General features: G+C 43.5%; 1 protein-coding gene across 15 annotated transcripts in view; it reads left to right on the top strand.

Moving 5' to 3' along the window:
- Positions 1 to 21,532, top strand: part of LOC115552445 (protocadherin alpha-C2) — a 196,850-nt gene that overhangs the window by 150,868 nt on the left and 24,450 nt on the right. The window contains exon 1 of one of the 15 annotated variants that reach the window (XM_030368566.1): positions 262 to 2,774. The exons of 10 other annotated variants lie outside the window; for them this stretch is intronic. In XM_030368566.1, coding sequence (XP_030224426.1) covers positions 396 to 2,774 — 2,379 coding nt within the window. In that variant the 5' untranslated portion in view covers positions 262 to 395. Of the gene's footprint in view, positions 1 to 261; positions 2,775 to 3,249; positions 5,769 to 6,414; positions 9,039 to 9,738; positions 12,229 to 12,926; positions 15,491 to 21,532 lie in introns of those variants that run through there. 4 more of the 15 variants (XM_030368567.1, XM_030368564.1, XM_030368563.1 and 1 more) reach the window with 4 other exon arrangements.

Genomic DNA, 21,532 nt, shown 5'->3' with positions numbered 1-21,532 from the left:
TTTGTAAAACTTTAGAAAGTCAATGGTAAACATCAACTCGAGCAAAGATAGGCATATTATAGATTTTCTTAAAAAAAAGTGCAGCAGTCGATTACAGTCGGCCTACAATGTACCCCAAATAGCAGTACTGGATTGCAGTTTTCTATAAATTATTGAATCTTTACATGTGTTCTTAAAACTGACGCCTGATGTCGCTAGTGACCAATTTTTTTCATAGCAGACTCCTCCTTTGCTGAAAAGTAGGCCTACCCAGCGATGCTTTGTGAGGAGAAAGGCGAGTGGCGATGAGACGAAGACGACAGCGCTTGGCGTAGTAGTCTTGTATATACTATTTCCCCGGATGCGTCCTGTTTGAATATGTTTATTTCTTCGGTTTGACTTCGGTCGGAACAGCGATGGAGGGCCGAGGAATAGCAGTCTCGTTTTGGATACGAATGGTCGCTTTGCTTTGTTCGTTTTACACGTCGTCAGCTCAGCTTTCCTACTCGGTCTCCGAGGAAGTGGACAAAGGCACGGTTGTGGGGAATCTGGCCAAGGATTTAAATATCAACCCCCAAGAACTGGAATACAGGGAAACACGGATCACATCAGGAAACGCTAAGTCATATTTTGAGGTGGATTTTAAAACTGGTTCACTTTCCGTTATTGATAGGATAGATCGTGAGCAGCTTTGCCAGGATAAGTTAAGATGTTCTCTGGATATAGAGGCCGTCTTAAGCCATCCTGCTCATATGCATCGAATAGAGATTCGGGTTATGGATGTGAATGACAATGCACCATATTTTCAAGAAAGGGAGAAAACATTCAATATTTCGGAGTTGTCGTTCACTGGTGAACGGTATCTGCTCCCTATAGCCAACGATCCAGACATAGGAAGTAACTCGGTGAAGAGCTATAAACTGAGTCCAAATGAATATTTCTCACTAGATGTGCAAAGTGTGGAAGAGCAGAGCGCAGAGTTGATTTTGCAGAAACCTTTGGACAGGGAAAAGCAGGCAATTGTCCATTTGACCTTAACAGCTATCGACGGAGGGAAACCCTCACGATCGGGGTCGTTGAAAATAATTGTCAACGTCATTGACGTCAATGATAATAATCCCGTATTTAGTGAGTCATTATACAAGGCACGGGTCACGGAAAACGCTCCATTAGGGACATCAATATTAACTATAACTGCTACGGATTTAGATGAAGGAATAAACGGGGAAATTGTATACTCGTTCATCGAGAGGGGGAAATTTAACCCTGGGGTTTTGTTTTCTATTCATTCACAAACAGGGGAAATAACGGTAAAGGGGGACCTCGATTTTGAGAAAAACCCTGCTTATGATATTCGTGTTCAGGCGAAGGACGAAGGCATGCCGTCTCGTAGTGTGCACGGCAAAGTGCTGGTTGAAGTAATCGACGTAAATGACAATATTCCGGAGACAATAATCACGTCTCTTATGAGCCCAGTAAAAGAGAATGCTCAGTTAGGGACCGTGGTCGCTCTGGTTACGGTGACTGATAAAGATGGTGGAAGTAACGGACTCACTCATTGCAAAATATTAGGATCGGTGCCATTTAAATTAAAACTAAACTACCAAAATTATTACTCTTTGATTGTGGATGGGCCTCTCGACAGAGAGAATGCCTCAGAGTATAGTGTCACCATCATAGCCAGCGATGAAGGGAGTCCGCCTCTCTCGAGCACCAGTGTTATCGCTGTCCACGTTTCTGATGTGAATGATAACGCGCCTCGATTCCCTGATCCAGTCATTAGTGTTTATGTAAAGGAGAACAGTCCAGCGGGAGCTACTATCTACACCATCAGTGCAGTGGACCCTGACACAGATGATAATGCGAAAGTATCGTACACACTGTTAGGGATTGTTTCGAAAAGTAGGCCTACTCAGATTTCATCCGTTGTTACCATCAACTCAGTTACGGGAGATATTGTCAGTCAGCAATCCTTTAACTTTGAAGAGGTTAAAACGTTTCAAATCAAAGTCAAAGCCACCGATGACGGTGTTCTTCCCCTGAGCAGTAACGTGACAGTGAACGTTTTCATCCTGGATGAGAATGACAACAGTCCCGGGATTTTAGCCCCCTATTCTGAACACGGCTCCGTTAACAGTGAGAACATTCCCTACTCTGCTGAAGCGGGATACTTTGTGGCTAAAATCAGGGCCGTAGACGCAGACTCTGGTTACAATGCACTGCTTTCTTATCACATCTCTGAACCCAAAGGAACCAATCTCTTTCGGATCGGAACAAGCACCGGTGAAATCAGGACTAAGAGACGGATGAGTGACAATGACCTGAAAACTCACCCGTTGGTGGTGTTGGTTTGTGATAACGGAGAGCCCTCCCTGACAGCTACTGTGTCCATTGATGTCGTTGTGGTTGAAAACACAGGAGAACTTCAGACTCAGTTCAGACACGTGCCGCTAAAGGAGGACAGCTTCTCTGCTTTAAACCTGTATTTGCTGATCGCCATTGCGTCGGTGTCAGTAATCTTTCTACTGAGTCTCATCAGTTTAATAGCTGTCAAATGCCACCGGACAGACAACAGTTTCAGCAGGTACAGCGCCCCAATGATCACCACCCACCCTGACGGGAGCTGGTCTTACTCTAAATCTACTCAGCAGTATGACGTGTGTTTCAGCTCAGACACACTGAAGAGTGACGTAGTAGTGTTCCCTCCTCAATTCCCGCCTGTTGATGGAGAACTGATCAGTATAAACGGAGGAGACACATTAAACAGAACTCAGACTTTACCCAACAAAGACAAGGTAGGCATATGTGATTTCGGAGCAATGTGTCTGTATTTCTGTAAATCCATCACTGAATCGTATAATATATTTCTGGGCTGATCTTGAAACACAGTGTACCTCCCGTTTGACCTAAAAGGACATTTTTGCATACATAACATACACAAGAGCAATGTGCATGATATCTTTAACGAAACTCCACCCATCCATGATAGCAATAGAACTCTCCATGGTGCTGATTCGCTTATCTTGAAGAACATTTTCAACCAACGTTATTAATTAAAGACGATCTGCAACGTTTTCATTGACTAAATTACGTTTACAAGCTGTCAGTCATAATTATGAAGGAATATTCCAGAACAAAAAAAGATGAATTCATACATCCTCTTCCGTCTCATCGAACACTCGGTGTCGCTCGAGACCGTGGAAATCCATGGATAACCTCCGTATACGACTCCTCCCTTTTGTAAACGTTGGTCGTCGACCATTTGTGTCGGGAGAGTATTAAAAGCGCTTGTGTATTTGCAGCCGCAGAGCTGAATGGATGTTACGTCGGGTGAACCACGTATAAGACGGATCGATCTATAACACTGGATTTAAATGGTGGTTGTGATTTAATATTTTTCTCGGACAACGATGCCGTTTCGAGAACAAAGAGGATATGTTTGGGCTCATCTTTTTGTATTGCTTTGTCTCGTTGGCCGGTCTGACACTCAGATATCATACTCAGTTTCAGAGGAGGCGAACAAAGGCACCGTAGTTGGGAATCTCGCGAAGGATTTAAACCTCAATGTGCATGAATTGGCGTCAAGGGATCTTCGCATTGTGTCTGGATACAGTAAGACATATTTCAACGCAGACATACGGACCGGTTACCTCTGTGTTGATCACAGGATAGACAGAGAAGAGCTTTGTCTGAACACGGCAAAATGTTCCCTCAGAATACAAGCTGTGTTAAGCAATCCCGTCACTGCACACCGCATTGAAGTCAATGTCTTAGACATTAATGACAACTCGCCAACATTTGCTGAAAGGTCATACAATGTTAACATTTCAGAATCATTACCAACCGGAGAACGTTTTCTTCTTCCTCTAGCAGTTGATGCTGATATAGGCAGTAACGCTGTGAAGACATACAGACTGAGTCAGAATGAATATTTCTCCCTCGATGTACAGAACGGAGGGAAGCATGGTGTTTCTGCGGAGTTATTGTTACAGAAAGCATTAGATCGAGAGAAAGAACCGGTTATTACACTTATTCTGACCGCGTTGGACGGAGGGAAACCTCCTAAATCAGGAACAATACAAATAACAGTGAATGTTATTGACGTAAACGATAACTCGCCCATTTTCAACAAATCACTGTATAAAGTGAATATTGCTGAAAATGCACTGGTTGGAACACTAGTGATACAGCTAAATGCAAGCGATATTGATGAAGGACTGAATAGTAAGCTTTTGTATTCCCTTATTAAACGAGGTAACATCGACAAATCAGATACATTTGGTATTGATTCGGAAACGGGGAAAATAACAGTTGAGGGACGTTTAGATTATGAGGACACACCTGCTTATGAAGTACGGATACAAGCAGTCGACCAGGGAAATCCGCCTCGCAGCGCACATGCTAAACTATTGATTGAGATCACTGACGTAAACGATAATTCTCCGGAAATATCGGTGACGTCACTGATGACCCACGTAAAGGAAGACGAAGAAATGGGGACCATCGTTGCCTTGTTGACAGTGAGTGACAACGACGGTGGACAGAATGGCATGACAAACTGTAAACTCTTAGGATCCGTTCCTTTTCAATTAAAGTCAAATTACAAAAATGATTATTCTTTAGTCGTAAATTCCCCTCTTGACAGGGAGAGCGCCGGCTTTTACGAGGTCACAGTTGCAGCCGTGGATGACGGGACGCCGCCTCTGTCCAGCACCACCGTCATTAGCATACAAATCGCTGATGTAAACGACAACGCACCCGTGTTTCGCGAGCCAGTGATTAATGTGTACGTTAAGGAAAACAGTAAGGTCGGAGCAATAATCTACACTATTAAAGCATATGATCCTGATTTAGAGGAGAATGCCAGATTAGTTTACAGATTGGTAGAAATCCAACCAAGAATTGTTCCAATTTCATCCCTTGTTAATATTAATTCAGAAACAGGAGAAATTGTCAACCTTCAGTCTTTCAATATTGAAGAATTGAAAACGTTCAGCTTTAAAGTTCAGGCCACCGACTCTGGGGTTCCTCCCATGAGCAGCAACGCTACAGTCAATGTTTTTATCCTGGATGAGAATGACAACAGTCCCGGGATTTTAGCCCCCTATTCTGAACACGGCTCCGTTAACAGTGAGAACATTCCGTACTCTGCTGAGGCGGGATACTTCGTGGCTAAAATCAGGGCCGTAGACGCAGACTCTGGTTACAATGCACTGCTTTCTTATCACATCTCTGAACCCAAAGGAACCAATCTCTTTCGGATCGGAACCAGCACCGGTGAAATCAGGACTAAGAGACGGATGAGTGACAATGACCTGAAAACTCACCCGTTGGTGGTGTTGGTTTGTGATAACGGAGAGCCCTCCCTGACAGCTACTGTGTCCATTGATGTCGTTGTGGTTGAAAACACAGGAGACCTTCAGACTCAGTTCAGACACGTGCCGCTGAAGGAGGACAGCTTCTCTGCTTTAAACCTGTATTTGCTGATCGCCATTGCGTCGGTGTCAGTGATCTTTCTACTGAGTCTCATCAGTTTAATAGCAGTCAAATGCCACCGGACAGACAACAGTTTCAGCAGGTACAGCGCCCCAATGATCACCACCCACCCTGACGGGAGCTGGTCTTACTCTAAATCTACTCAGCAGTATGACGTGTGTTTCAGCTCAGACACACTGAAGAGTGACGTAGTAGTGTTCCCTCCTCAATTCCCGCCTGTTGATGGGGAACTGATCAGTATAAATGGAGGAGACACTTTAAGCAGAAATCAGACTTTACCAAATAAAGACAAGGTAAGACTTTCACGAGATGCTTTAAAATACAACTGATAAATGTATGTCCTCATTGCACTTTGTTTCGACATTCAATAATTCTCTTTTTTATGCAGCAAACGTTACTATTAATGTATGCACGTAACAATGATATTGATGCATCTTTCAATTTCTGTGTTAATGGGCATACCGCTTAGCATAAAAGTGGTGTTTAAATTAAATGGATAAAATACAAAACATTTAGGCTTGTATCAGATGACAATGCATCATATTGCTGCTGGCACCGTCTCGTTATTTAAATGGGGACATCTTTACATGCCAGGGGCTGAGGTTGTAGATCAGTATTCGGAGCTGAGGGATCTCATGAGGTATAATGATGAAGGTAAACGAGGGAGCCGCCGCTCGGCGCGCATCCACAGAAAAAACGCTCTCCATGGTATTGAACATGAGACGTCATGTGATTCCACCATGATGGCTGTTTTCAGGATTTTCATGTTGTAGCATTATTTAATCAATTATTTGAGACCGTCTACGTGCTAAATTATTAATTGCAGATTCCCTAACATATTATATGGTCATCTTTATCTCCCTTAATATGAGCTCATTCATGGGTTGTCTCTGGACCTTGACAATAGAAAAAATCACGCATTGAAATCATTGCGATTTAAGCTCGGACATTATATGGACAGTTGATGTCGCTATGGAGACCCGCAGAGTGTCGTCAGTACGATAACCAGACTCCTCCTCTGTATGACGAGGTGGCCGTGGTCCACTACAGCTTTGTGTGGAGAAACACAAATGACGAGGAAGCAGCGAGGGAAGAGCTGTGCGCTTTAGTCAGCAATCTAGTCCTAAACGTTCGTGCATCGTAATGCGTATGTTGTTGATATCCGGATTCATTGTGGCTTAGAAATGGAATACCGACTTGGATTTACTTCGATTTGGATACAAATATGTGCTTTACTGTGTTTCGCCGACTGGTCGGGAGCTCAGCTTTCCTATTCTGTACTCGAGGAGGTAGACAAAGGCTCCGTCGTGGGAAACCTCGCTAAGGATTTAAACATTGAGCTCAAAGATTTGGAATACAGAGATTTGCGGGTTTTGCCAGGACACTCTAAGAACTATTTTGGAGTTGATTTAAAAACCGGTGCACTTTATGTTGGCGAAAGAATAGATCGCGAAGAGCTCTGCCCTGGCCTGATTAAATGCTCCTTGAATGTAGAGGCTATGTTGAGCAACCCGGTGCATTTGCATCGCTTAGAGGTTAACGTTGTGGATATTAATGATAACGCTCCATTCTTCCGTGAAAATCTCAGAATATTAAACATTTCGGAATCCTCTTCTTCTGGTGAAAGATATCTTCTCCCAATGGCCAAGGATACAGATACAGGCAGCAACTCTATTAAGAGCTACAGACTGAGCCAGAATGAACATTTCTCACTGGATGTACAGAGCGGTGACGACCAGGGTGTTTCCGCAGATTTAGTGTTGCAGAAAGCTTTAGACCGAGAAAAGCAGTCCGTCATCAACCTTGTTATAACCGCTTTCGATGGAGGAAAGCCAAATAAATCAGGGACTCTCAAAATTCATGTAAACATTATTGATTTTAATGATAACACTCCCATATTTAGCCAAACTCTTTACAAGGCCCAGGTAAATGAAAACGCTCCACCTCAGACTTCAATATTAACAATATATGCGTCTGATTTAGACGAGGGAATAAACGGTGAGGTTGCATACTCGTTTATCGAAAGGGGAGATTTTAATCCAGGCCAGTTATTTTCGATAAATTCACAAACAGGGGAAATAACGGTAAAGGGCAAACTTGATTTTGAGAAAAACTCTGCTTATGACATTCGTATTCAGGCGAAAGACGAAGGCATGCCGTCTCGTAGTGTGCACGGCAAAGTGCTGGTGGAAATAATCGACGTGAATGACAATATTCCGGAGACAATAATCACGTCTCTAATGAGCCCAGTAAAAGAGAATGCTCAGTTAGGGACCGTGGTCGCTCTGGTTACGGTGACTGATAAAGATGGTGGAAGGAACGGTCTTACTCATTGCAAAATATTAGGATCGGTGCCATTTAAATTAAAACTAAACTACAAAAATTATTATTCCTTAATTGTGGATGGGCCACTCGATAGAGAGCATGCCTCCGAATATAGCGTCACTATCATAGCCAGTGATGAAGGGAGTCCGCCTCTCTCGAGCACCAGTGTTATCGTTGTCCACGTTTCTGATGTGAATGACAACGCGCCTCGATTCCCAGATCCAGTCATTAGTGTTTATGTAAAGGAGAACAGTCCAGCGGGAGCTACTATCTACACCATCAGTGCAGTGGACCCTGACACAGATGATAATGCGAAAGTATCGTACACACTGTTAGGGATTGTTTCGAAAAGTACTCCGATTTCATCCGTTGTTACCATCAACTCAGTGACGGGAGATATTGTCAGTCAGCAATCCTTTAACTTTGAAGAGGTTAAAACGTTTCAAATCAAAGTCAAAGCCACCGATTACGGTGTCCCCCCCCTGAGCAGTAACGTGACAGTGAACCTTTTCATCCTGGACGAGAATGACAACAGTCCCGGTATTTTAGCCCCCTATTCTGAACACGGCTCCGTTAACAGTGAGAACATTCCCTACTCTGCTGAAGCGGGATACTTTGTGGCCAAAATCAGGGCTGTAGACGCAGACTCTGGTTACAATGCACTGCTTTCTTATCACATCTCTGAACCCAAAGGAACCAATCTCTTTCGGATCGGAACCAGCACCGGTGAAATCAGGACTAAGAGACGGATGAGTGACAATGACCTGAAAACTCACCCATTGGTGGTGTTGGTTTGTGATAACGGAGAACCCTCCCTGACAGCTACTGTGTCTATTGAAGTCGTTGTGGTTGAAAACACAGGAGACCTTCAGACTCAGTTCAGACACGTGCCGCTAAAGGAGGACATTTTCTCTGCTTTAAACCTGTATTTGCTGATCGCCATTGCGTTGGTGTCAGTGATCTTTCTACTGAGTCTCATCAGTTTAATAGCAGTCAAATGCCACCGGACAGACAACAGTTTCAGCAGGTACAGCGCCCCAATGATCACCACCCACCCTGACGGGAGCTGGTCTTACTCTAAATCTACTCAGCAGTATGACGTGTGTTTCAGCTCAGACACACTGAAGAGTGACGTAGTAGTGTTCCCTCCTCAATTCCCGCCTGTTGATGGAGAACTGATCAGTATAAACGGAGGAGACACTTTAAGCAGGACTCAGACTTTACCAAATAAAGATAAGGTAAGATTTTCATGAGATGCTTTCAAATGCAACAGTTAAATGTATGTCCTCATTGCACTTAGTTTCTTTATTCCATAATTCCCTTTTTTACGCAGCAAACGTTAATATTAATGTGTACACATAACAATGATATTGATACGTGTTTCAATTTCTGTGTTAATGGGCAAACCACTTAACATAAATGTGGTGTTTTAATTAAATGGATAAAATACAAAACATTTAGGCTTGTATCAGATGACAATGCGTCGTATTGCTGCTGGCACCGTCTCGTTATTTAAATGGGGACATCTTTACATGCCAGGGGCTGAGGTTGTAGATCAGTATTCGGAGCTCTGGGATCTCATGAGGTATAATGATGAAGGTAAACGAGGGATCCGCCGCTCTGCGCGCGTCCACAGAAAAAATGCTCTCCATGTTATCGGACGTGAGACGTTATGTGATTCCACCATGATGGCTGTTTTCAGGATTTTCTTGTTGTCCTTATCTGCCATAATATGTGCTCATTCGTGGGTTGTCTCTGGACATTGACAAAAGAAAAAATCACTTGCATCAAAATCATTTTGATGAACATTATATGGACAGTTGATGTCGCTATGGAGAACTCTCAGACCCACAGAGTGTCGTCAGTACGATAACCAGACTCCTCCTCTGTATGACGAGGTGGCAGTGGTCCACTACAGCTTTGTGTGGAGAAACACAAATGACGAGGAAGCAGCGAGGGAGCTGTGCGCTTTGGTCAGCAATCTGTACCTAAACTTTCGTGGATCGTAATGCGTATGTTGTTGTTATCCGGATTAATTGTGGCTTAGAAATGGAATATCGATTCGGATTTACATCGCTTTGGATACAAATATGTGCTTTACTGTTTTTCGCCGACTGGTCGGGAGCTCAGCTTTCATATTCTGTACTCGAGGAGGTAGACAAAGGCTCCGTCGTGGGAAATCTCGCTAAGGATTTAAACATTGACCTCAAAGATTTGGAACACAGAGACATGCGGGTTTTGCCAGGACACTCAAATAACTATTTTGGAGTTGATTGGAAAACCGGTGCGCTTTATGTCGGCGAAAGAATAGATCGCGAAGAGCTATGTCCTAGTACGGTAAAATGTTCGTTGAATATAGAAGCTATGTTGAGCAATCCAGTGCACTTGCATCGCTTAGAGGTTAACATTGTAGATATTAACGATAACGCGCCATTCTTTAGAGAAAATCTGAGGATATTAAACATTTCGGAATTAACCTCCACCGGTGAAAGATATCTTCTTCCAATGGCCAACGATGCAGATACTGGCAGCAACTCTATTAAGAGCTACAGACTGAGCCAGAATGAACATTTCTCGCTGGATGTACAGAGCGGGGACGACCAGGGTGTATCCGCAGATTTAGTGTTGCAGACAGCTTTAGACCGAGAAAAGCAGTCCGTCATCAACCTTGTTTTAACCGCTTTCGACGGAGGAAAGCCACATAAATCCGGGACTCTGAAAATTGTTGTAAACATTATGGATGTGAATGATAACACTCCCATATTTAGCCAAACTCTTTACAAGGCCCAGGTAAATGAAAACGCTCCACCTCAGACATCCATATTAACAATATCTGCGTCCGATTTAGACGAGGGAATAAACGGTGAGGTTGTTTACTCGTTTATCGAAAGAGGAAATTTTAATCCCGAGCAGTTATTTTCTATGAATTCACAGACTGGGGAAATAACGGTAAAAGGCGAACTTGATTTCGAGAAAAACCCTGCTTATGACATTCGTGTACATGCGAGAGACAAAGGCATGCCGTCTCGTAGTGTGCACGGCAAAGTGCTGCTGGAAGTAATCGACGTAAATGACAATATTCCGGAGATTATAATCACGTCTCTTATGAGCCCAGTAAAAGAGGATGCTCAGTTAGGGACGGTGGTCGCTCGGGTTACGTTGAATGATAAAGATGGCGGAAGTAACGGCCTCACTAATGGCAAAATATTAGGATCCGTGCCATTTAAATTGAAACTAAACTACAACAATTATTACTCTTTGATTGTGGATGGGCCTCTCGACAGAGAGAATGCCTCCGAGTATAGCGTCACCATCATAGCCAGCGATGAAGGTAGTCCGCCTCTCTCGAGCACCAGTGTTATCGCTGTCCACGTTTCTGATGTGAATGACAACGCGCCTCGATTCCCAGATCCAGTCATTAGTGTTTATGTAAAGGAGAACAGTCCAGCGGGAGCTACTATCTACACCATCAGTGCAGTGGACCCTGACACAGATGATAATGCGAAAGTATCGTACACACTGTTAGGGATTGTTTCGAAAAGTACTCCGATTTCATCCGTTGTTACCATCAACTCAGTGACGGGAGAAATTGTCAGTCAGCAATCCTTTAACTTTGAAGAGGTTAAAACGTTTCAAATCAAAGTCAAAGCCACCGATGAAGGTGTTCCTCCCCTGAGCAGTAACGTGACAGTGAACGTTTTCATCCTGGACGAGAATGACAACAGTCCCGGTATTTTAGCCCCCTATTCTGAACACGGCTCCGTTAACAGTGAGAACATTCCCTACTCTGCTGAAGTGGGATACTTTGTGGCTAAAATCAGGGCAGTAGACGCAGACTCTGGTTACAATGCACTGCTTTCTTTTCACATCTCTGAACCCAAAGGAACCAATCTCTTTCGGATCGGAACCAGCACCGGTGAAATCAGGACTAAGAGACGGATGAGTGACAATGACCTGAAAACTCACCCGTTGGTGGTGTTGGTTTGTGATAACGGAGAGCCCTCCCTGACAGCTACTGTGTCTATTGATGTCGTTGTGGTTGAAAACACAGGAGACCTTCAGACTCAGTTAAGACACGTGCCGCTAAAGGAGGACAGCTTCTCTACTTTAAACCTGTATTTGCTGATCGCCATTGCGTCTGTGTCAGTGATCTTTCTACTGAGTCTCATCAGTTTAATAGCAGTCAAATGCCACCGGACAGACAACAGTTTCAGCAGGTACAGCGCCCCAATGATCACCACCCACCCTGACGGGAGCTGGTCTTACTCTAAATCTACTCAGCAGTATGACGTGTGTTTCAGCTCAGACACACTGAAGAGTGACGTAGTAGTGTTCCCTCCTCAATTCCCGCCTGTTGATGGAGAACTGATCAGTATAAACGGAGGAGACACATTAAACAGAACTCTGACTTTACCAAATAAAGATAAGGTAAGATGTCCATAAGTTGCTTTCAAATACTTTGTATATATGTCCTTATCAGACTTTCTTTCTAGCAAAAAGCCTTTTAATGGAGCAAACGTTTATATTGTTGTATACACACTGAAAACACTATGATATGTTTCCTTTTTGTGTTAATAGAACTACGTCTTGACATAACAGTTATGTTTAAAAAATATGGCTACAATTCAAATTATTTATGCTATGTATTGTCTCTAATAACAATGTGTTGTAACACTGGAGGCACCGTCACTTTATTTTAATGTGAACATCTGTACATGTTAGGGGCTGAAGTGGTAGATCAGCATTTGGAGCTACTGGATCTCACGTGGTATAATTATGAAGATAAACAATGGAGCCGCCAATCTGCGCGCGTTCACAGTAAGAGTGCTGTCCATGGTACTGGACGTGAGATGTTCTGTGACTGCACCATGTTGGCTGTTTTCAGGTTACGTAATGCAATCAATTACTGGAGCCTGTCAACGGATCAAATGATTTAATTCAGATTTCTACACAATATATATTTTTAATACTTATCTGCCTCAGTATAAATTCATTTGTGGGCTGTCACTGAACATTGAAAGTGGACAAGAATTACCTGCATCGAAATAATTGAGATTTAAGCTTTGACTTTGTATGGACAGTTGATGTCGCTATACAACCCTCAGACCCACCGAGTCGCGTTAGTACGATAACCAGACTCCTCCTCAGTATGACGAGGCGGCCGTGGTCCACTACAGCTTTGTGTGGAGAAACACAAATGACGAGGAAGCAGCGAGGGAAGAAATGTGCGCTATAAACAGCTATCTAGACCTAAACTTTCGTGGGTCGTATTGCGTATGTTGTTGATATCCGGCTTCATTGTGGCTTAGAAATGGAAAACCGACTCGGATTTACACCGCTTTGGATACAAATTTGTGCTTTACTGTGTTTCGCCGACTGGTCGGGAGCTCAGCTTTCATATTCTGTACTCGAGGAGGTAGACAAAGGCTCCGTCGTGGGAAACCTCGCTAAGGATTTAAACATTGACCTCAAAGATTTGGAATACAGAGACTTGCGGGTTTTGCCTGGAGACTCCAACAACTGTTTTGGAGTGGATTTAAAAACCGGTGCGCTATACGTTGACGAAAGAATAGATCGCGAAGAGCTCTGTCCAAGTACGGTAAAATGCTCGTTGAATATAGAGGCTATGTTGAGCAATCCGGTGCATTTGCATCGCTTAGAGGTTAACATTTTGGATATTAATGATAACGCACCGTTGTTCGATGAACGTTTAAGAACATTAAACATTTCGGAATCCTCCTCTTCAGGTGAAAGATATCTACTCCCAATGGCCAATGATGCAGATACGGGCAGCAACTCTATCAAGAGCTACAGACTGAGCCAGAATGAACATTTCTCGCTGGAGGTACAGAGCGGGGATGAGCAGGGTGTATCCGCAGATTTAGTGTTGCAGAAAGCTTTAGACCGAGAAAAACAGTCCGTCATCAACCTAGTTTTGACCGCTTTCGACGGAGGAAAGCCACACAAATCAGGGACTCTTAAAATTCATGTAAACGTTATGGATTTTAATGATAACTTTCCCATATTTAGCCAATCTCTTTACAAGGCACGGATAAATGAAAACGCACCACTTCAGACTTCCATAATAACAATATTTGCGTCCGATTTAGACGATGGAATAAACGGCGATATTATATACTCGTTTATCGAGAGGGGGAAATTTAACCCTGGTGTTATGTTTTCTATTAATTCACAAACAGGAGAAATAACGGTAAAGGGGGAGCTCGATTTTGAGAAAAATCCTGCTTATGACATTCGTGTACAGGCAAAAGACAAAGGCACGCCTTCTCGTAGTGTGAACGGCAAAGTGCTGGTGGAAGTAATCGACGTAAATGACAATATTCCGGAGATTACAATCACGTCTCTTATGAGCCCAGTAAAAGAGGATGCTCAGTTCGGGACGGTGGTCGCTCTGGTTACTGTAAATGATAAAGATGGCGGAAGTAACGGTCTCACTAATTGCAAAATATTAGGATCGGTGCCATTTAAATTAAAACTAAACTACAAAAATTATTATTCCTTGATTGTGGATGGGCCTCTAGACAGAGAAGATGCCTCCGAGTATATCGTCACCATCATAGCCAGCGATGAAGGGAGTCCGCCTCTCTCGAGCACCAGTGTTATCGCTGTCCACGTTTCTGACGTGAATGATAACGCGCCACGATTCCCAGATCCTGTCATTGGTGTTTATGTGAAGGAGAATTGTCCATTGGGAGGTACTATCTACACCATCAGTGCAGTGGACCCTGATACAGATGATAATTCAAAAGTATCGTACACACTGTTAGGGATTGTTTCGAAAAGTACTCAGATTTCATCCGTTGTTACCATCAACTCAGTGACGGGAGATATTGTCAGTCAGCAATCCTTTAACTTTGAAGAGGTTAAAACGTTTCAAATCAAAGTCAAAGCCACCGATGAAGGTGTTCCTCCCCTGAGCAGTAACGTGACAGTGAACGTTTTCATCCTGGATGAGAATGACAACAGTCCCGGGATTCTACCCCCCTATTCTGAACACGGCTCCGTTAACAGTGAGAACATTCCCTACTCTGCTGAAGCGGGATACTTTGTGGCTAAAATCAGGGCTGTAGACGCAGACTCTGGTTACAATGCACTGCTTTCTTATCACATCTCTGAACCCAAAGGAACCAATCTCTTTCGGATCGGAACCAGCACCGGTGAAATCAGGACTAAGAGACGGATGAGTGACAATGACCTGAAAACTCACGCGTTGGTGGTGTTGGTTTGTGATAACGGGGAGCCCTCCCTGACAGCTACTGTGTCTATTGATGTTGTTGTGGTTGAAAACACAGGAGACCTTCAGACTCAGTTCAGACACGTGCCGCTAAAGGAGGACAGCTTCTCTGCTTTAAACCTGTATTTGCTGATCGCCATTGCATCGGTGTCAGTGATCTTTCTACTGAGTCTCATCAGTTTAATAGCAGTAAAATGCCACCGGACAGACAACAGTTTCAGCAGGTACAGCGCCCCAATGATCACCACCCACCCTGACGGGAGCTGGTCTTACTCTAAATCTACTCAGCAGTATGACGTGTGTTTCAGCTCAGACACACTGAAGAGTGACGTAGTAGTGTTCCCTCCTCAATTCCCGCCGGTTGATGGAGAACTGATCAGTATAAATGGAGGAGACACTTTAAGCAGAACTCAGACATTACCCAACAAAGACAAGGTATGTTGTCTTGGAAAGCCCCCCACTTATTGTTTGTTTATCTGCCATTATATGTGAAAAAAATTGATATAATGCGTCTAATTTTCCTTTCTGCGATTGGTATCTGAATTGCCTGAATTTAACTGAATTCAACCTTGTTATTGACCATTAGTCCACATTGCTTCGACCCTTGATATCCATACATTGAGAGAGTTGTAAGGGTCATTGTTCTTGCAGACTGTAATCCTTCAGCCTCTAAGAGGAGCTGTCCATGGTTCTGATAGTGTGGAGGATTCTCGCAAGCTTCCTGCCAGGTTGTTGGGCTGTATTTGTGATTCCAGATGTACTGCAAGAAGTAAGCAGTACCTTGTTAAATCCATATGGTTATAAGAATACTCAGCTGGGGGTATTTCAGCTGTCTACTTCCATGTCTCTTGTAGGCTATACTATTACTACAACTACCATACGACGATTAGTAGTAGTTGTAGTAGTAGTCCATTACTAGTAGCAGTAGTATACTACTACCATACTACTACTACTACCACTACTACTAATCAACATATTCCTACATAAATCCTAATTTAACTAGTATTCCGCTAATCATAATAACAATACAAATGTTATTGTCTTTTTTATTAACTCAAATTCTAAGCTACTAACTTATCAGCATTTCTACAACACTTAATGTAACCTTTTACTAGATTATAAATCATTGTGCAATTCTCAGTAATAAGGGTTCAGTTATAAAACCACATCATGCCGTTCCATTGTCAGTGCAATGTATCCGTCAGTGGTTAGGGTGTTGTCTTCTCTAGCTTCCATTATCAGTGTTGACTCTCTCTGTTTTACTCCCCCTGCTTTGCTGGAGCCCTGCCACTTCTTAGCCTCATACTTTCTCCCTCTTGTGTTTCTGAGTTCCACTTGATTTTCATTTTCTTTCTCGTGTTGAGTTTACTAAATCATAAAGCTGTAAAACATTACTTCCAGGAACTATATAAATGAAAAGCACCAAGGAACTACTACATATTTTACGATCGACATGTAACTGAATTGTGACTATTAGCATTCTTATACGAAGCACATTTGTTGTACAGCGCCTAGGTTGCTGGGCTGACTAGGTGAATACACGCGCTCTCTCGTGTCCCTTTTTCCCTTTCTCCTCTGACAAGCCTCTTGCCATCCCCCTCCCCCCGCCTCCCTCTGCAAGGGAGCAGCTGAGACCAGTTACTGGGAATTAGCTATGCTCTCTCCAGACATGCTCTCTATTTGCCCCAACACGGTGTAGACATGCATCCATAAATGCACATAAACATATCAATAGCCTATGAAACGGTGCGTGATCCAGCATTAATGTAGGGAATCGTACAGAATTAACCGTGGTACATTTAATTATTTTCAATACAAATACAGATTCAATATGGCAGCATTTGATGCATTGCACAATAGTTGGTGTTGTATAAATTATGAACGTGAAACATTTGCATTTCATTTAAGAAAAGTTTTCTTGATATCGTTTATTAAAGAAGTCATTGTTATCCGTCATACTGGCAAGGCTGTGATTCATCGATGCCGTCATTCGGCCATCACACCATGACCCTATTTCAGGGAGTGGCCCAGTATAAACACGCATTACATTATTCAGCCAAAGTCTTCAATGAGCTGGTTCAATGCGGTGTGTCCCAACCAGCGTTGTTCTGTGTGCTCCTATGAGCTTTGCATACGCAGGTCGTGGGTTGTGTAAGTGGGTCAGCGCGTGCTTTAAAAATGGCAGCGCGCATCGCTTGACTTGAATGAAAGTGTGTTGCTGTCATTCGCCACCAGTACGAGGCACAAACTGTTCGATTCTGAATGCCGCGTCGTTCTCTTCTCTGCATATCCCCCCCCTAACAATGCTCGGGGCTCTTTCTATGCGTTTGTGGCTGAAAATAGTGCTGTCTATGCTGCAGCTCTGAAGTCAAGTCGAGGGGGGAGGGGTCGGTAATTTTCCGCTATGCGCTGCAGCAGCAGGGAGCTTTCAGTACCGGCGAATCTACGCTGAGAGTTCGATTCGGCTCTCCTTCGTCCCCTGCTCTGCAGTTGGGCGGGGCTGATGGTGGCACTAGCATTTCTACTGTCAATCTCAGTTAAGCCGCTATGACCGGAAAAAAATCCCAGGAAATAAGGCAGAGGCTTAACCGTCCCTGCCTCAGGTCACTGTGGGTTGCGTGCGAGCCGTTGTCAAACGGTGGTGATTGGGAAGACGAACAACAACTCTAAGTAGTAGCCTACTGTTATGTGTATAGTTGTGCAGATTCATGACGGCAAGACGAGTTGGCAAGCGTTACATATAAAAGCTTTTCGAACCCTGCTGACTTCACTGCCGCAAATGCACTCAATAATTGATTCTCTGCATTAGCCTGCTCGAGGCGGCAGAGTGCTCTGCCGGCTAAACAGCACTGCATTCACGGAGCAGGGGAAAGGTGACATTTATTGGTGATAATTTCTGATGTAGGCTACACCATTAATTGTTCTACAGTATGTAGTCACAAACAACGAGTAATACACGTTACGTTCTACAACAACATAAATAAACGGCACGGTTGAATGAGCTTTAATCATTTTCTATTGGTCACCACAGGAGCTATATTTTTTTCATATTTCTCTCCCTCATCTCTGTCGCGGTAGGGGCAGTATGCTGTAGGCTCATTTAGCCTGTGTGTACACTTCCTGTTGTCCACCCCACCACCCCTCCCCTCCCTACAAGGGTGTGTCCTTTGTGAGGTTGGCTCTTCCAGACAAGGTTGCCATGGAGACCATCCTGAGCAGTCATGAAGTAATGTGCTCATGCGTTTCCAGGGAGCTGCCAATGTGCACACCCACCCCCATCTCCTACCTCAGTGTGTGATATTACCAGATGGCACTAACGCACATTGCATGATAGTGAGACAAACAGGCGCATGTAAGCTTCCCGAGATGACAGCATGAGAAGCTATCCAGCTGAAAGGAAGGGGAGGGAAAATGAGGTCTTATAAAAAGAAAGAAATGGGAATATGTCAGAATAAATATTAGGACAACAATGCATTGAATACAGTCAGCCGAGACCAAGAGTGGAACCCCGAGCCTTAGAAGCAAGCATTAAGCATGAGATAGCAAGAAGAAGAGTGATGAAAGAAAATACCCAAATAAAAAACGTTAAATATGTCCCCAGCAGCTGATTGAGAACAGCAGAGGATTAGCATTGGTCACAGATGAAAAGGGACGGATTTATCACCCCACCCTTCCTGTTTCTCCCCTGCTCCCCCCCCCCCCCCCCCCCCCGTCCTACTGACTTCCAGTTCTCTATTCCAACACTGTTATGTTTGGTGTGGCTTGGGGATGTTGTTTCTCCCCGTTAGATTGGCTTTGTCATGCTCCATACAGCGGCTAGCATCCAAAGGCATCCTTTCTCTCTCCCCCTCCCTTTCTCCCTCTCTCTATCTCTCTCTCTCTCCCTATCTCTTTCTCTCTCCCTCTCTGGTGAGGACACAAAGCCAGGGAGCCCTGAGAGGGACGTGTGAGCAAAGCCTGCCTGCTCTGGCCGCGATAGCTTTGTTTGCCAACGCGCTCCGAATCTGCTTTACGTACGCACAGGCAGAGCCCGGAACAGGCGAGGCACTGTTTGACCGGCGAAGGGGCTCTCGAGGGAGCCATCTTTCTTTGCGGCTGTTAGGTCCTTCATGCCCTTTAACATGAAAGGGATGGCACGCGGGGAATATGCCAAGTAAGCAGTGTGCCCTCTTCCCTGCTGGGCCACGTGGTAGAGGCATCGACATGTTGAGACTGTCTTTGGATTATAAATCTATAGGAGGATGTGATTCATTGTGGTTATTGCTCAAATTTAGTATGCTAGTTATACTTTGATGATAACCCTTTGGGTCTAACAGTCAATTATGATATGAATTCACCCGTTACTGAGACCAGATTAGCCCTCCACTATTTGAGATGAATACTCCTTTTCAGGTGTTTTTTTTTACTTCTGGTAATCCATGAATAGAACATGGATTTAGGGTTTACCTTGAATTAACATGCACACACACACACAAACAGACACACACACACACACACATACACACATACAAAGTAAACTGTGCGTGGAACGCATTGCAATATGGCACTGGATACCACATTGTACTGTTAAAACAACAAAAGAGTGTTCACACTTTAAATGAGGACACAGCTGAAGATGATCACACATGTTTTATGTGTGTCACATCAACACTCACTGTTATAATCAGCTGTAAATCATAAAGAACATCATGTGACATAACTTATACTCATTTCCTAATTTGACTCAGGGGGTGTATAGTCTTGTGTACTGTTGTATCTCTCACTTCTGACAATCTTTCTCCGAGACCATTAGTTCTTAATTAATGTGTCATAGATTGTCATTGGGCTTTGAGTGTGGATATGCTGAGTGACGTCGCTCCATCCTCTGTGGACAAGAATGAGTTCACAAGTGTGACAGAAAAACAACTCAATCTTTCCTTGTTTAGATTAAATTCCCTTTCAACATCCTAATTGAAGCTACATGCTCACACTTTAGACATTTTACATTAGCCGTCCTATACAGTACCTAGATATCCACAAACAAAGTGTAACATTAATATTAACCAGTTTCTTAAAATCCCCAGGGTGGGTTGGCACTAGAACCCGAGGGAATGGCGTGATTACATCAGAGTCTAAAGTGTACAATTTGAGTAGGATTGACACGCGGCACAATCTGTGGGAAGAACATGTCACATTTTAATGGCCAGCCGACGAGACAAATCAAAAAACAGGACCCATTCAAATGACTGCCGTTATTTAAGAAAACAATTTTCCTAAATAACCACAAACAACGTGGCTTTATTGTTAAACTAATGGAAGATGACACATTGCGTGCAGCGTGATAACTGTTTCAATAATGGGAGAGGCTGCTGTAGCGAATAGCTTGTTCTGCCTCATCTGTTACTGTCCTTTCTCCTCTCGCCCCTGGGGGAGCCCATGCTCTTACTATTGCTCTCTCTCTCTCTCTCTCTCTCTCTCTCTCTCTCTCTCGCTCTCTCGCTCTCTCTCTCTCTCTCTCTCTCTCTCTCTCTCTCTCTCTCTCTCTCTCTCTCTCTCTCTCTCTCTCTCTCTCTCTCTCTCTCTCTCTCTCTCTCTCTGGAAGTACCCATATCCACCAATAGAGGGGACAATTCCACAATTTTTGCAGCATTGGAAAACCTTAAGCCAGATAATACATGTTCGTTAGTATTAGTAATACATAATCACTTGTATGGTTTTTTTGCTTCTACCCTGTTCCAGACCGCTGTATTTCTTTTCCACCGATATCATCCATCCTGATGTCACAATATTATCCACACAGCAGAAGTAGCAATGTGGCTAGTGATGGGTTATTCAGCCAATAATCAAAGTAAAATAAATCGCTGTAAAAAAGGTTTACAGATGTTTTTTCTATTATATGTGCAAATAAGTTTGGTTTTCGGGCAACACAGACACTGTCATTAGCAACCCACCAATCAATGCCTGCATGGCCTTCTCTCTCCCTCGCTCACAAATATGCCTATTTGATTAGAAAAACTGTCTCCATCAATAGCTACAAATAAATTGAACCTAGACACGGTTCCCTCTTCCACTTAGAATTTCTCACTTGCAAATGTTGCATCCACATTATAACCCTCCCACCCTGAACTGATTTACATACATTTTTTAAGTATACACATATTTGTATACACAGAGTATAACAGATGTCCATCTATAATCAGCGTGCCAGTTCTGGGCTCGTCCTCTATTGTTTCAAGCAATGTTAATTGATGTTATATTTGATGAAAGGCACCTCATTATTAATGCTGTCTCGTCTCATTGCCGACTTTATCTTCTTTAGTCACAGGCGTAGATTTGGGAAAGTCAGAGGGCGCTAAAAGTGGAAGATATGTTCAGACCCTTCACACAAACGTATGTCCCCCTCTGTCATTGGCCTGTGGTTGCCAGGTTTTTATATTGTGTTTTTACATTTTGACATGTGTGTGTTATTAAAACATTATCTTACCCTCTAATTCAGCA

This window comes from Gadus morhua, chromosome 10, assembly GCF_902167405.1.
Source record: "Gadus morhua chromosome 10, gadMor3.0, whole genome shotgun sequence".
Classification (NCBI taxonomy): Eukaryota; Metazoa; Chordata; class Actinopteri; order Gadiformes; family Gadidae; genus Gadus; species Gadus morhua.
This window is presented reverse-complemented; position numbering and strand designations above follow the sequence as displayed.